General features: G+C 38.2%; 1 protein-coding gene across 1 annotated transcript in view; it reads right to left on the minus strand.

Annotated features, from left to right (window-relative positions):
* Positions 1 to 17,666, minus strand: part of LOC141432657 (RNA helicase aquarius-like) — a 30,656-nt gene extending 12,990 nt beyond the window's left edge. The window contains exons 1-6 of the mRNA XM_074094357.1: positions 17,643 to 17,666; positions 16,758 to 16,895; positions 15,248 to 15,339; positions 11,119 to 11,317; positions 5,756 to 5,942; positions 3,789 to 3,913 (exon numbers count right to left, since the gene is read on the minus strand). Coding sequence (XP_073950458.1) covers positions 3,789 to 3,913; positions 5,756 to 5,942; positions 11,119 to 11,317; positions 15,248 to 15,339; positions 16,758 to 16,895; positions 17,643 to 17,644 — 743 coding nt within the window. The 5' untranslated portion in view covers positions 17,645 to 17,666. The remainder of the gene's footprint in view (positions 1 to 3,788; positions 3,914 to 5,755; positions 5,943 to 11,118; positions 11,318 to 15,247; positions 15,340 to 16,757; positions 16,896 to 17,642) is intronic.
* Between the last annotated feature and the right edge of the window lie 235 nt (positions 17,667 to 17,901).

A 17,901-nucleotide genomic window follows, 5' to 3' on the forward strand; every position in this document is an offset into this window, starting at 1 on the left:
ACAGCTCCTTTTTCTGGTGAAAAAGGCAAAGGAAACATATCTATTCTGTGGTAGTATTGGCAAATTCAGACATATTTTTTCAATTTTATGTATTTTTTTAAATATGGAGAAATAAATTATGATAAATATTTTCCCACGTTCAGGAGGCAAAACTCATTCGATTCCTGTAGTAATTTACAGGTGTTAAAAAAATTAAATCTTGTCAATTCTGCAATACAATGTCAACCCTTAGAAAATATTATTTACAGTTGACATTGTATTGCAGAATTAATGAGGGTTAACACAATATTGCATAACATCCATCCATCCAGTTATGACGACAGCGTGCATCACTGATGAGGCATCGCTAGTGGGCGTATATGAGATTTAAGTAAATATATTATACTTGCCTTTGAGTCAAACGTAGGGCAGCGTTTTATTACAAACAAGGATTTTATATTGTATTAAATTTTCGTGATTTTCACTCAAAACTAATACCACTCAGGACTCAGTCTTAAGTATTCTATTACCTATTCCACAATAGTTCTATAATCTACTAGTTTTGCTCGCTATTTCATCAGCGCGATGATATGTCTTTGGATCCATTCAGAAAATTATAGGTTTTATTCTATATTCTAGTCTTGTTCTATTATAGCAGAGGGATGCAAGTACACCTTTATGCTCCCTTTTCCGGGTGTGTCCGATCCTACTAATATTATAAATGTGAAAGTTTGTAAATCCGTACGTGCGTGAGTGTTTATTAGCTCGCATTCACGTTAAAACGTCTGGACGAATCGGGATTATAGGTTACTCCCTCGGCTTTTTTTGAGAAAATACGGAATTCCAATTCAAGTGCTAATACTCAATGGTTTATGCTTACAGTCACCTGCATTAATATCTGCCACATCAGAGCGTACAAATATATTTAACAGGTCCTACAAATAGAGTCATATCAGATATTTATGCACACTTTCTTGTATCCGACATTGGCGTTAGTGACTGAATTTAAATCGCGGGCGAAGGCTGGTAATTACATAATTCTGCATTAGGTCCTGTCCGCACTGCAAATTAATTCCCCGCGGTTTTTTTCTCGCAATTCTGTAACACATTGAGTCCTTTACGAGTATCCGCACTGGCGGAAAAAATCGCACAGCGCAAAGCGCGGAATATAATTCGCGCGGGAAAAATTCGCAGTACGGACAGGTCCTTAGGCTTTTCTTGCCCTAATAGTATTAAACAACTCATGTGTAATGTAGATTCCACTAGTTCCTGCCTTGTTGATGGCACATAAAAAACGGGTAAAATTTGTTCGGCTGATTTAGTTTGCAGACTCTTGACCTGAATACATGGATACCAGCAATCTCATTGTGTTTCATCGAACGATTGATGTCATACTAAATTGAGCGGAACGATATCTGTTTCGCTTAAGTTACTTTGGGAGATGATACCAAGTAGTGATGACCACACTGTCGATAGTTTTCATCTACAAAAAGTCACATTATCGATAGACTTCAGCCATTTTCATTCATCAACATATAATTCAAAACCAGTAATTAATTGGCAATTTGCTTAAACAAAACTCTCTACAGAAGTTAGGGCAGAAGTACCGTTTGTGGTCATTTATTGTTTAAATATACGTTTAAAATAAATTTATAGTAGGTAATCATTATAAACTTTATTCGTTTCAGTATAAACTCTTGAAAGCTCACTAAACATATTATTTTAATACTATAACTTTTTATATATGACTGCAAATGTCAACTGGCCAAAAACGGGCTTAAGGTGGCCAAAACCGGTACTTCTACCCTAGTAACTTTTCAGTACTCTGAAAGACAATTTCTTGCAATAAGTTGAGATTCGGCAGCTAAAAAATACGTCATCATCATCATCATCATCCCAGCCTCTATATGTCCCACTGCAGGGCACAGGCCTCCTCTCAGAATGAGAGGGCTTGGGCACTAGTTCCCACGCGGGCCCTGTGCGGATTGGGAACTTCACACACACCGTTGAATTGCTTCGCAGGTTTGTGCAGGTTTCCTCACGATGTTTTCCTTCACCGTAAAGCTCGCGGTAAATTTCAAATGCAATTCCGCACATGAATTTCGAAAAACTCAGAGGTGCGAGCCGGGGTTTGAACCCACAATCCTCTGCTTGAGAGGCCATAGGTCAAACCACTCGGCCACCACGGCTAAAAAATACGTGTCTCTTAAAAATAAATAAAAATCGGAGTTGCACCGCCGGGCACCTTTCCTTGTTAAATCGTTTGAATATGTTGTTCTCCAATATCTTATGCGAATATGAATGGCCTGCATTACTGTATAAGATAATCGATAATTAACTATCGATCTGCAATACTGCGCTGCTTCGTGGCCGCATTTATATACCGAGTTTTACGGTCATGGATACTGCCGATATTGCCTATTTATGTTTCGAGTCTGTTATAGGTTAAGGTTACAAGGCATTCTTTAAATTGTGACCTACTACTGTTTATTGCAGTGAGCTGTCTCTACATAGTATAAAACAAAGTAGCTATCCGCATCTGCCTGCTGTCTGTACCTATATTAAAAAACAACTCCTAGGCCACACAACGAATTTTGATGGTTTCCACCATCATTGACTTCAGTTTTCACGAAAGGGTTATATCTACAAGGTGTCTTAAAATTTTCCGGAATATTTCAGCACGTTATTTGGTTAGTTTAACTGAACACCCCTGTAAATGTTACTGTTCTCAAACATTATCAAGACACATGGTCCGATCGGTAGAATTGAGGATATAGGTACAGGCATAGGCGTGCACTGGGTCAATTCCAGGGTAGGCAGCGCCTTGAGCTGCCTACTCTGCAGCTGGAATTGACCTAATACGTACACGCCACTGAACGATGACGAGGTTCAAATAAAATGTAATCAATGCACATATTTTTTACTAAAATGTCATTCGTTTATTTGACCGTGTTTCAGTAATAGCACCTCATTTTTATCCGTAATACAAGCCGCTGATATCAATGTTTGATTAGCTTGGTTTTCATGTCAACAAAATGGGAATGCGTGTATGCTCTGCAACGTGCATGACATAAGTGCTCGTGGCGTAGGTACCGGCGATATCATCATCATAATCATTTTAGGCCAGTATAAAACCTGCTGCTAGGCACAGACCTTCTCTCAGAATTAGAGGGCTAAACTTGTAAACAAATATTTATTTATTGTAAATTCTCACGAGGAGCATGAGTGCAGACTGGGACCTTCACGCTCTAAATATGTCTTTCGCAGGTTTCCAAACGATATTTTCCTTAGAAAAAATAATTTTGAACATAAATTTCGAAAAAATCAGTGCGAAATTCCAGGTTCCAAACCACGATCCTCTGCATAAGAGGCTATGGATCAAACTACTCGGTTACAACGTCATAGGGCCGGAGATAAACGGCCTTCGAAAGACTCTTACTCTATATCTAATAATAACGATATCCGTCATAATACCCAAAACCATAAATTGACAAAAATTTGACCAAAACAGGTTATATGTGATTGACGTTACACCATATGCAAACAGAAAGTCATAATTAATAAACACAGGCTTAATAATGGCCATAATAACATAGTAACATGACTGAGATTTGTATTAACAATATAAGTTCAAGAAACGGATATTTAATTTAATTAGCATGCTAAAAGGAAGTACAAAAAAGGAACGCCCACGTCCACATGATTTCAAAGACAAAAAAGGTGTTGCCAAAATCGGCTAAGCATTTTTTCTTAGAATACATGAGTTATTTATGAGTCTGCTTTGGGTTTTCAAAAGTGGATTAGTTTACCTGTAGCAGCTAAGCGCGATGTCCAGGTCTTCCTCAAACGATTTCCCTGGGAAGAGGGGCTTCGGAGCATCATCGAAGAATTCGTGAAACGGAAACTCTTTGCTAACAGTTTCCACGGATTTTGTCTGAAAAGATGATAAGAGCAATTTTATAAAAAATTTAGAATAAGAATAAGAATATGCTTTATTGCCACAAACACATTACAATTAACAATAATTAAATAATAATAATAAAATAATAATATATCAGAATAATAATATATTGATATTAATAATTTATTTGACAATGTAATGAAATTAACGGCTAATCTGCTTACTGAATATAAACATTTTATTTTAATATGTTTAATATAAATAAGTAATAGGGTACACGCAATATAAACTTTTAAGCAACTATAATATTACAAACGGCTTTCCTTACAATCCTGCCAAACATAGTTAATCCTCCCAAGCGTAGCTTTCGACGCAAGAGCGAGTACGTAAGTAAGCAAAAATTCCAAGATTTTTGTACGTATTAATATTTTGGAGTCAGTTGACTGTCAGTTGGGTACATTCCAAATTTCGACATGACATTCAGTAAATTAATATACGACAGTAAAGCATTTTTAATTTAATTTTAAACATTTAATTTGGTGTATGAAATTCGTCACAATATCTGGTCGATAACTCTGGTCAAAACACACATGTCAAAATGAAAGATGACTTAAAAAAAAATAACCCCGTGTAAATAAAACTATACAGGCCAATTAAGCTTTCAGAAAAACCGGTGTTTTTACGTTTTGGCGCGTGCCCAGAATTCGAGCTCATGTGACTGGTTTTTCATAAAAATATTTACATTGCTTTAGCATGTTTATTTCGTTTTTGTTCTGATGAAAAACCCAGTTATATCGGTGCGAGAATAGATAGAAGTACATTGAAAATACCGGTCTGGATTGTTTGTTGTATTGGTATTCCGGACAGATTCACAGGTGTTTCGCCAGCTGGACGGTTTAATTATGGGCATTGTACTCTAATTAGTAATTCGTCGTAAACTTGACAATCAAATAGTGTAGTTACTTTATACCACCATGCATCGTAAAATGGCTGTTACTCTCGGCGCACGTCATACGATCAGAGATATTTTTTTACGCTAATTCTACTCTAGGCAGAACTACTGGTCGTATGTTTTTTTTCACAAAAATGTACCTTCGACTGTTGCTACAATAATTACAATCTCTGTACTCATAGTTACCGACGGCGTCGGTGGAAGTCTCGCCCTTGTTATAAGGGGAAGTGAAAGGACAGTGTGAAGCTTGCAAGATGGCGCTATGGTCCAGTGCTTGCCTATCGCATAATTAGCTCTAGTGATGCTTCGCTCACACTATACATTGGTTAGGTACAGTTATACGCACTTTACTCTAAGGCAGACAATGCTCGAACTGCGTACCACTGCGGATGGCGGTCGAGTCATGTAGTGCGGAAACGCGGATTGTTCTTGTGGAAACCGTCGTAGGCAGACAGTTGGTGGCTGATATCGTAAAATTGATAAATAGTTGAGAAATAATATTAAAATAGTTGATAAGGTCCAGCAGTTTCTGGTTGCAAGACGCACTGATCTTAGCATTCTCTCACTTTCGCGATGAGAACGATGCTTTTGGTCATAAGTACCTACACCCTACACTCCTATACAACTACCATAATAATACGCTGCTGCGGTTTCTGGCTAACGCGATGTCGGTTCACGATATTATAGTTTTCCATAACTTTCATTTGTCATAAAGTAATTTATTTCTGAAACAGTATTTTCTTCAGAATCTACATAAAACTAACCTAACGTATTGCATTCTATAAAATTATATTAAAAAAAAACTGAAAACTGCACGGTTCTATATATTTTATAGCAATCGTTGGTATTACAAGTGAAACTATGGCAAATGAATATGGTAAGTGAAGTGATTCGCGTGTCTGCCTATGTTACTAGCTATGTACCTTGTCCCGTTGGCAGGCGTCGGTGAAGGCCTGCCAGCGCGGGCGCACGTGGTAAACATGGAAGTGGTGCGCGAGCTCGCAGGTGGCGCCGGCGTCGTCGCCGCCTGAGTCCAGCGTCTGCTGCAGCCGCCCCACCACCTCCAAAAGCTCCAGACGTTTTGCCAGCACGTAGTTCACTCGCCCGTATCTGTTGGGAGTTTGTTGCCATTAATGACTGAGCGTACTTTGGACAGTCGAAGTCAAAGATATCGTTACACTTTACTACCTTGTCGCAGTCATTTCGTGTTTGACCTTTTGTGTATAATTGTCAGAAGGCATACAGAGACAAGGTGCTAAAGTGTTAGGATGACCTCGACTGGACAACTCAAATATGGATGGATCAAAGAGACGAAATCCTAAGACCTATAAATTATTTCAATTCATTTCATTAGAGATCGAGCAAAAACACCGTAAAACAACACAAGTATCTTTATTTATCTATATGTAGAATACCGATCGTTTGAATGTCAAAATCATATAAATTATGTCGGCAGTTGTGAAAAGTTTGCTGCTGAGCAGCCCATCTGGTTGCTCGCCCTCTCTCCGGTAAGCTGTAAAAGCCATCTGAGGCTAACAGCAATAGTCCGTCCGAAAAAAAAAAAAAGTTTGCTTGCGTACTATTTTAAAATTAATATTTAAAGAGTCACCGGTGTGTATCAAAGGTAAAATAAAAATAACTTAAATATACCTTACTAGCTTTTGCCCGCGACTTCGTCCGCGTGGAATAGTAACTTTGGAAAGTATTAAATTTATTTAGGGTACTTATTCTGCCAATAATAGCACATAGAAACTTCTACGGTTTACTGAAAATAACCTATTTTAATACATTGCTTTATATCTAAACTATTTTTTTTTGTTCTTCCATTCTTTGGTAAAACATAAGTATTCTACCCTGCCAACACAAAAGGACTAATTCTTTATAGTGAGCTCTTGACATCTTACGTCCTGTATTGTAAGTTAGGAGGGTAGGATTATAATTAAGACGGCATTCTTACTAAGCATTGCTACACATATTTCTATACTTATAGTAAGTTTGTTTGGAATTTCTTACGAACTTTCATCCCCATATTTTCAAGTAGGTATGAAAAATGACGAAATTTGAAAAGATCTGGAACAAATGTTTTTAGGGTTCCGTACCTCAAAAGGAAAAAAATGGAACTCTTATAGGATGACTTTGCTGTCCGTCCGTCCGTCTGTCTGTCAAGACCCTTTATCCCGTAAACGTGCGGAGTATTTATCGAGTTGAAATTAAAACCCTAAACTCAAAAAAAGTTATAGGGTACTTTCGGCTGTCCTAGAAACTTGAAATTTTGTATAAAGGAAGCTCTTATAGCAAATTTTATTCCCTTTATAGCAAAATAAGTAAGAAAAATCTGAAAATCATAATTTTTCATGTCTGACTGTCTATGTTAATAAGCCATGTAAAATGACCCCACATTGCGTACATTTTGCTTATGAGCTTGGCTCTGCTAACACTTGATATTCATAAATACCTATGCACGGAACCCTTGACGCGCGAGTTCGAGTCGATTTTAACCGGTTTTAAGAAGAAGAAGAATTAAAAAAAACGCTCGAACAATTATTTATCTCTTATCACGTGCCCAAATACCAAGTTTCATAAAGAAACATGGATTTATCTTCGATAATGACGACCTTCCATATGAGCTTTCATACCCTATTTCATCCCCTCACAGGTCGAATTTTCAAAAAAGCTAAAACACATACCGACTTATTTCTTATTAAGTGCCTAAATGCCAAGTTTCATGGTTTTATTTCCAACAGCGACGAACTTCCACCATATAAACTTTCACCCCCTATTTCAACCCCTTAAAGCCTTTTTTTCGCGATAAAAGATAGCCTATGTTCTTTCCCATGGTCTATTCTATCTCTGTACCAAATTTCATCCAAATCGGTTCAGCGGTTTTTGCGTGAAAGCGTAACAGACAGACAGACAGACAGACAGACAGACAGACAGACAGAGTTACTTTCGCATTTATAATATTAGTATGGATGAGAACGTAGATAGGTAGGATAGCGAATTTAGTTCCCACGCGCCTTCCCGTGAATTCATCTTGGGTTTTTGTAACAGTCATATTGTCAATCATCTGTCTGACGATGGTGCACGACATTCAACGTTTCTTAGTATTTGAAATTAAATATCTGTATGCGTCTATTATTAAGAATGTTAGTTACTCAGTTGTCTTCAAATTGTAACATAACATTAGTTTTTTTGAAATGGATTCGAACCCTCATCTTTTGGCAGTACGTTTTTAAAAAAAACTTAGATTTCGTTGAGCAAACATTCTGCTAATAAAAATAAATAATATTAGATTTTTGTTATAAAAAACATGTTTTATCCAATAAACTCAAATTCAACAAAGTGACTTAATATAATATTGTTTTATTTTATCAAGCGATTTAAATTAAAATATGAATTTAAATATTGCAGAGTAAAATTAGGTAGGAACCCTCCAATCTTTGCGTCGACCTTCAGATCACACTGTGTTTTAGATCAGTGCTAGCTAACATCAATGAAAACCACACACGTTTAGCTTTTAAACGTATTTATTTTCGTGATAACCCACCCACCCATAAAATGTTTTATGAATTATAAAGTTCCCCGAAATATAACGCTGGGAAAACCCGGCCTTGAAAAATTTACTATTTAACGCGTGCCAGTTAGCACAACAATTTGGCACAGAAGAAGTAATGAACAGCGTTAATGAGGTTAATTGTTTAGATCATATGTTAGACAGACTAACGTAAAACCCAACGAACATTATGTCGGGAAAGCCTGAGAAAACCGGTAAGTAATTTAAAATTTTCACTATAGTAAAATTGACGAGCTAATCCAAAACAAATAATATAAGAAAAGGAACGTTTCGACGATAAATAATGTAATTTCGTAACGTTTTACGGGCTTTTGGCATACACAGGGAGCGTCCATAAACCTAACCTCAACCACGATATAGTACATTACTGCAAAGACCAGTAAGTAAGCCATCCTGGACTAGTAGAAGTTTGATGGCCGAACCGCCAGATGAGAAAAGTATGTTATTGTCACACGATCTATTCACGACTTTTCAAAAATCATTATCATTATCATATCAGCCGTAGGACGTCCACAGTTGGATATATGCCTCCCCTATATACCTCAAGTTGCTTCGGTAGTTGCGGGCTCAAAAATTACAAACATATATATATATGATTTCTCAAGCACGCCCCCACACCTGCCGTGATGTTTCCTGATATTTACGAGTTCCCGCAGTCGAAATTGTAACATCACGTGGTTAACCACGGTGGACGACGTTTTATTGGGAGTATAGAGACTTGCGTAGTTTCCAAAGCAATTCTCTATTCAGCCACATAATTGCTCACAGCCATAACAAACCCAACCTAATACTTAGAATAGTCGGCAAAAGCCAGATGAAGTTTGACATACTAGTTTCTTTAAAAGGTCTTCAATTACAATGGTAGATTGTGCTTCTAAATTTAACAACAGTTATGGCCTTTTATGCGCAGTTTATTGCTCAAACCATTAGGGTCAAAAGGCTATCAGATCTATGGCCGTATTCATTTTAAACCTGTTTATCTTTGAAAACAGAACTCATTGTTTTAATCTTAGCGCTCTATTTGAGTTGGTAACGCATCGGCTATACATTTGGGGCTGCAGTGCAGGTATCTAAGTATACATAGGCTGTGTGATAATTATACCTTGACAAGTTCATATTTGTCGGTAGAGCCGTGTTGCAGTTAGCATTCGCCACACTTGTCAAAAAAAATCTTGATAACAGCAGAGGCTCCCTGTGACAGGGTTCTACTGAGTGTCACATACGAACTTGTCAAGGTATGAAGGTATACTAATCTTTGATTACCTATGTTGATATAATAAATATAAGAATGTATTGATAGGAATAGGAACATATCTCTCCGTAAAGATTTGCAATTTTGAACATGAAACTACCGTGAGACTCACTCATATTAAATATATGATTAGCCCGAAACATGTCCAGCTAAACGCGATTTAAGACGTGTGTTATACGGGTCAATATATTTAATATGATAGGAACATACTTTGCTGTTCCACCATCATCGTGATTTTTTTCAAATTTTTCCACCCACCGGTTTAGGGGGGGGGGGGACGCTTGATTTTAATGAAAATTTGCGCTTTAACCCTTTACAAGGCCACATTTATTGGAGCATACAACCACAGAATCAAAAGCAGCTATCGAATACATACCTGACAAAGAATATTTTTAAAGCTAGGTAGTCGTATTTTCAATAATTACAATGGAAATTGTTACGTATTAGGAAAGCAATAAGGTTCAGTTTCCAACTCAATACAAGTGGTCGCTAAATTGCCTCTGCCTTATTAAGGGTTAAAGTTGAATATTTTGCAAAAAAGTCACTGAATCGAAAAATGGTTTTAGCAATGGTTTTAAAAGACCTATCCAACGATACCCCACACTACAAGGTTGGATGAGAAAAAAAAATCCCCCCCACTTTACGTATATGGGAGGTACTCTTAAAAATTTTTTTTTGAATTTTTTATTGTACCGGTTTTTGTCGGCATAGCTTACACATATATTCGTGCAAAATTACTGCTTTCTAGCATTGATAGTCCCTGAGCAAATCCGCGGATGGACAGACAGACAGACGGCGAAACTATAAGAACCCTAAAAAGGCGCTGTAAGGCCAAAGTGTATGTGGCACGCACATAACGTCTTGCAGTCCGATGATTCCGACGTTATTTATACTTCAAGTAGGTAGTTTTGAGTTTGTTGTTGGGAAAGTCGAGATCGAGTCGGTTGTTGGGAAGAGCGCACGTGTAAGAAACAGGATGATTTCAAAGGTATTTAAGTGTGAGCACGCTTATGACATTGACTGTGAAAGCACATTTGGGCTATTTGTCCACTATGACAGAGACTAGTGCAGTTTGACAGAACGGGATGACGACACTAAATACTGCATTTACTCGTATTAAGGTCGATAAAGTGCAACCCTGAAAGGTGGTGACACTGATCTAAATAGCTACGGCTGTCCATCCACCCGCTCGAATCTTATAGGTCAAACATTTCAACTCATTTAGGTCCCAATTTTCTGCCAAACACCAGCAGATGTTCCTGCGCTCCGACTTCTGGCCGGAGGGTGTGGTGTTCCATCGTTTTAGGGTAGCGACGAAGACGACATTCAAAAATCCCAAATTAGTTGTACTAATTGATATTTTTTTGTACGCTTTTTTGTGTTCTTTGTATAGAGCACATTGGTGTTATAACTGTGATGATGTATTTTTCATTCATAAATAAATGCCTTATTGGTCTCACCTGGAGAAGTCCTTATCAGTCTGCAACGCCTCCTCCCCGTGTCCGAGACGTAACAGATGCCGCTCGTCCACGTCCAGTTCGGCCACTTTCTCGAACAGCTGATTGAGCGCTTGATTGCTGTGGGTGACCACCAGAGTGCGCTGCCACGGAAAGTTGTGGTACAAGTTGGATATTATCTGCACTGCGACGTCCGTTTTACCTGATAGGGGGAGAATATGAAATGAAATGGATAGTCAAACACTGCTCACAACTAAGAATTTAATATTGAAATATGGGTACTTTTGGAATCACTAATGTATAACTACGAGTTCGAATTAGAATCAGAAATGATTATATCCGCAGTAGAACTAAGGTTACCGACATAGCCCGAAGAATTGCGAAACTGAAGTGGCAGTGGGCGGGGCACATTGCTCGCAGGACTGATGGCCGATGGGGTCAGAAGGTTCTCGAATGGCGTCCACGGACCGGGAGACGAGCTGTCAGTAGGCCTCCAACAAGAAAGCACAAGATCGGTCTGAGTCAAGAGCCTTGGGGAGGCCTATGTCCAGCAATGGACGTCTTACGGCTGACTTGATGATTGATGAACTACGAGGTCGTCAGAAGTTTTAAAAGAAGCTGTGCAAGTGTCAAAATATACAAAGACTTTTTTTCGGTTTTTGAGTATTACTTTTTTTTTCTAAGTAGTGACGATATTTTGCGTAATAGCTATGGAACAAAAATTTGGTGGGTCGATTTGGGTTTTATAAAGTCGTTTGATTACTAGGCTAGGCATATTATGTAGCTAGGCTAGTATCTACAATTTGTTTCATCAACGTATTTTAGTTGTAACGAAACCTACGTATTCTTTACCAGCCAGGAAAATATACCTACACTGTTAAAAAAACCGGCCAAGAGCGTGTCGGACACGCCCAAAATAGGGTTCCGTAGCCATTTCGAAAAAATTAGTTACTATTTTTCTAAGGATTTCGTTTCGCTCGATTTTAATGAAAATTAGCATTAAGCCATATTTTAAGCGAAATAAAATTATTTGTATTTGTAAAGTTGAATATTTCGCAAACACATCACTGAATCGATAAATCCCTAATGGTTTTAAAAGACCTATCCAACGATACTCCACACTTTAGGGTTGGATGAGAAAATAAAAATCACCCCCACTTTACGTCTAATGGGAGGTACCCTAAAACAATTTTTTTTTTGTATTTTTTAGTGTACCATTTTGTCGGCATAGTTTACATATATATCCGTGAAAAATTACAGCTTTCTAGCATTGATAGTCCCTGTGCAAAGCCGCGGACGGACAGACAGACAGACAGACATGGCGAAACTATAAGGGTTTCCTTTTTGCCATTTTGGTTCCGGAACCCTAAAAAGCTAAACCTGTTTTTGATAACTTGATGTCTGCGTCATGGGAAGTCCAATCTTCAATGAATAAATTGAACTCAATTAGTTTATCAGGAGAATGTACTTATACCGTCTGCACCATAGCCAGAGCCATATCTTGTTTTGATATATGACGTTTTTTGCGCTGTTTCATTTGAATGAACTCGTTTCATTGATTTGAAGAGCTGTGCATATGGTATTTCCAGGAACGAATCTACAGAGTGATGACAACAAGAGGTGGCAGAAAATTGTACTCAATTTGACTTTTATAGAAACACACCTATTATTCTGTCAAAAAAAAACAAACTTTTTCCTGACTGTACTTGCATTGTAATGCAAACTATATTTTCGTACCAAACTTCGAATCGATGCCATTAACCGTTGAGGAGTTCCGTCCTGCAGAAACGATCCTGGCTGGATCACGAGAATGTTACTGTCAGGTTATTGTATTGTGACAGAATTTACATAACTATACCGAATTTTAGCTTAATCAGATAGCAGGATGAGGTCTAACAAAGGCTTGCAAATTTCTAGGACTTACAAACATACATCTTATCTTATCGTTAGGGGTCCTTGCGGATACACTTCGACCCGTAGGGATCTTTTGTGTAATTACCCCTCCTTCGCACTTACTCTATTGCCTTTATCACCTCGTCCATAAATTGGATGATTTGACGTAGCGGTAGTGCCTTAAAGTCTCCTGGTGCGGGGTATCCGTCGCCAAGAGTCTCATTCTTGATCTGGCGAGGGCGTCACATTCACACATAATGTGTTCCATTGTTTCGTCTTCCTCGCCACATATTCTACAGACTTCATTGTCCTGTAGTCCCATCTTTACTAGTATGTGTTTAGTATTGAAGTGACCTGTGAATGCCCCGACGATATGTCGGAGTTGTTTCCTACTGAGTGTCCAGAGTTTTTAGTCCAGCTTGTGCTGACATTTTCGATGAATCGTTTTGAATGCTTTAGACCTTCCAGTGTTTTCCACTCTTGTTGGTGTTTAAGTTTGGTGTGGTCGTTTATGGCATTCTTCATGGTTCCCTGTGAGAGTCCCACATACGGCTCGGGCCCTATGTTTTTGTTCATTGACCCTTCCCTTGCTAGCTCATCTGCTTTTTCATTTCCGATGAAGCCTTTGTGTCCTGGGATCCAAACCAGTCTCACTCTATTGCGTCTGCCAAGCTTGTTTAGTGCTTGTACTCCATTATAGATCAGTCTTGAGTCAACCTTTGGCGATGTGAGCGCCTTTAGGGCTGCTTGACTGTCACTGAGTATATAGATGGTTTTTTCCCTTACCTTCCTATCTATATTCTCCTGTGCACAGGCGATAATTGCATACGTCTCTGCTTGAAAGACAGTTGCATAATTTCCCATGCTTACGCTACTGTTAAAGTCCTTGGCATGAATGCCGGCTCCTGTACCGGATTTCATTTTAGATCCATCCGTGTACCATGAATTTTCACTGCCTTCCGGCAGTGTCAGTCCTTCTGCCAAACAAACATGTACAAACATACATACATACAATACAATTGAAGTTAAATAAAAGATCGTAAAAAATGTTTTAACCATATTAATTACTACCAACTACTTTTAACACTATGCTTACTTGTGGTGCATCACTAGGGATGAAACAATATGAGTGAATATAAGTACTTACACGATACATTCCTTCCGATACCAAATAAATTTTGTCTCGATACTTTGAAGCATGTATCACGTAGATATCGGTCAAAAGTACTCTTATTTATTTTATCGGTTAGTAGGTATTTCTATATCACAAGTATTTAGAAAACCTAAAATGTTTGGGGAGTACTACAAAAACTGACTTTTTTCATAGAAATTCTACAAAAAAAGTCAGTTTTTATAGTTCTACAGTAGAACACAACTTATGTTTATCTAAATAAAGAATAATAGTGTTCAGGTAACATTAACGTATTTTTTTTTAATTCACATTTGTAAAAAAAAAATTCGGTACGTTTAATATAAGTAGATACTTTTCAATAAATACGGAATAAGTATCGTTACTTTACGACCGATGCTACGAGTAAAAATAACGATACCTCAGTGGTATCGTTTCATCCCTATACATGACTAGGCCATGCGCACTTCACTACGCAGAGGGAATCGGCACAGGCGCAAGCGGGGGTGAGGGCGCACGCGCAGGGTGTGCCAAACAGACGGTAGCGCCCCCCCCCCCCCCAATCGGCGGCACGGCACGGAGCTACGGAGAGTGCCACGGACAGGCGCAGGTGGGCATACGCACTCTATCACTTACCGTTGACTAATTCAATATTGTTTAGCTTCGTGCTCTATCCATCTTATAGCGTTGAAAATCAAGTGTGTATTCATTCATTTAGCTAGTTTGTAGTTTCTTTCTTAAGTGTTATTGGTTAATGTTTTACGCCATACGATAAAATAAATTCATTCATTACCTCTATGTGTTGAACATGAAGTTCTTGTTTCATTCATCAAGATCAGAATCGCACAAACTATTTAAGCGTTACATGCACCAACTTTATGGAAATCTAAATCCGACTTTACGGTATAGTATAGGTACTGTTTTTACAATATATTACAATTATTCTTTATTAAATACTACATAAAAAGCAATTCCCAAGGCAACCTTTTTGGTTAGCTATTGCCAACCTTATCGCTTCACAGCGTTTTTTTTTTCAGGGAATATAAGGATTATTAAGGCGCAGCATCAGTTTGTGTTCAAATTGAGAATGCAACTGTATGTATGTCTTACCTGTTCCCGGAGGCCCCACAACTAGAGTCAATCCAGGTTGCATCCCGGAACGAATGGCCTCGAGCTGCGTCGGCGTAAATAATATGTTGTTCCTAAGAAACAAATTTTGTTAACAAGTTAAAGTTTAAACACATGGTCTTCGACGATCTATCATAGATCATCTTTGTCGGTAATCACCCTGCCACCGCACCCTGATACGGCGTGCGGTGCTACGGTTGTTCATGTTGACTGTAGAATTTTGATTTGTATGCAAAAACCGCATGGTATAACAGACTGACTCCGCATCTCCGAGCGGGGTGCGGTGCGCGCTACGACGGTACAATTTGGCTACAAACGTCTCTCCGCACATGTCAGCGGCGTGCGGCGGCAGTGTGATAACCGAGTTGAGAAAAAGGACAAAAAGGACGAGCCCTAACGAAGTCGCATTTAACTGCATAATACACATGTTTTTGTTTTGGTGGAGCACAGTACTGGGCATATGAGAAAAATTCGAATTGTCTTCTAGTCTAGTTGCCTCACAACATCCTACACTGCACTATCGTATCGATGTTTCTCAACTCGTAAGCATAAATACAACTGCCGACGCTCTTCTTTCGGACATCGGTCCCCAGGTATAACACCTGCTCGGAGGGAGATATGTCTCTAATTGTGGCCTTTCCCCACACAACTTAGTTCAAGGCATACAATTACCGAACATGGCTTTTGTCTTGAAGACGACGTATATCTATGTGGATGTCTTAATAAGTTATTTTTGCCAGAGGATGACTAATACTGCGTCGGCTCCTAAAAGTTCACTGACTTGATCTAAAAAGGTATTTTCTGAATTTGGAGTAAAGGATTAAAAGCGGATATGACTATTGATCTATTTACTTGCATTGGATTCTACACACTTCAAATCGGTATATAGGACATCAATGTTTCCAGTTATTTTTGCAGTTACATACTCGTAATTCAATTACATACAGTAGTTAGGTATACCTACCTATGTACTTGTGGTTAATAATACGTCCAACCGCAACCACAGCACATATCCTTATTTATTTTTCAATTCATATCAGATATTTAGATAAATTTGAAACGATTATTCTGTTGTTATTTGTAAAGTGAGATCCTTTCGCTGAGTTTCGACGTTAAATACAATGAAATATACAGTCCTTTTCTTCGGACTCCGGGGTATCCGGGATTGGCTTTGTTTAGCAGCTATTCAAAAAAGAATATTTTCAACAACTTATTAATAATAACAATACCAGGTATTTCAAAAACCAACCATTTTATTAAATTACCTATACTTACTAAACGAAATTATGTAATCAATAAAATAAAACAATCCTAGCTTCTGATTCCTTGCGCGTGGATCGTATTCTACAATTAGAGCTTCCTTTTTTTGTTGCTTTTATTTACTTGATTATTAGAGCTTGCTTTGGGATAATTATGCGTACTCTGCTTGTATAACAGAGCTATAAAATGTTTAAATTTTGGCATGCTAGTGTCGATTGTACTAGTAACTTACTTCTTGGGCTCATTGTAGAGGTACGGTCCCCGTTTCGGCTGGACATGCGGCTCCACCACAATGGATTTACGCTCGTCGTCCTCCTCCATTGCGCTTTCGCCGAGCTCCTGCTTCCGAAGAACGTTTTCGAACGTTACCCTGGACAAAATTTAAATACATTGTTGATTTTTTTCGTGTGGAGGGATAAGCGGTGATCACGTGACATCGAGAAAATTTTAACCATGATCAACGACGCGGAATATCACTTTCAGATTTCTGTGCAACCGTTTGGCTGTAAAAATAGACGACAAACAGATAAGCAAACGGCTAATCTTGTGACCAAAATAGAGCTCCGTTAGGACCCTTCGGATACGGAACCCTAAAAAGAGTCAATGATGTCCACTTACGTGGAGGCAGATTTAGCTTAGGCATAGGGTTAAGAAGACTAAGTTCCTTAAAATACCTATATTAGGTAGTCCGTTAGTAAAAAATATCGGACACGTATTGTTTATCCTACCTTACACTTTTTACTCAGAAGTGACGTCACGGCCTCCCACTCCCAAACTTTGACGCGATTCATCTTTTTTGTTTTTTGTTTGTTTGACAAAAGAAAAAACTATAGTTGACTATATATATATTTTGTTAATTTAATGAGTGTTTAGTTTAATTTAAATTGTTTTATTAATAAAAAATACGTGTCCCATATTTCTAATAATCTAACTGACGGACTATAATAGACCTTACCACAGCATTGTCTAACTATATGTTAGCAACATTGTAGACCCTGTGCTGAATACCAACAGATGCCGCTCGTTTTGCCGTTTACTTACATTAACCAGACTATGTACGAATTCCACTGTACTGCACGCAGTGAAATATTTACCAAACGGATTGTTTTGCACTTACATCACGTTCGAACTGGATTACGGCGAATGAATACAGAGCGTTGTATTTTGGTTTCGGCTACTTTAAACTCGAGTAACTCGCGTAAATAAGGTTGCATTGTGGGCACCAATAAATGGCAGAATGAAATGTAATATTTCGCAAATAAAGTTTTGTATTACTCATGCTGCCCATGTGAATAATAAAAAACTGCCATATTGACAATTTAGTTATTTTTTTTTGAGGCAAGGAACATGCAGCACCTATCACTTATTTACATACA

This window comes from Choristoneura fumiferana, chromosome 11, assembly GCF_025370935.1.
Source record: "Choristoneura fumiferana chromosome 11, NRCan_CFum_1, whole genome shotgun sequence".
Classification (NCBI taxonomy): Eukaryota; Metazoa; Arthropoda; class Insecta; order Lepidoptera; family Tortricidae; genus Choristoneura; species Choristoneura fumiferana.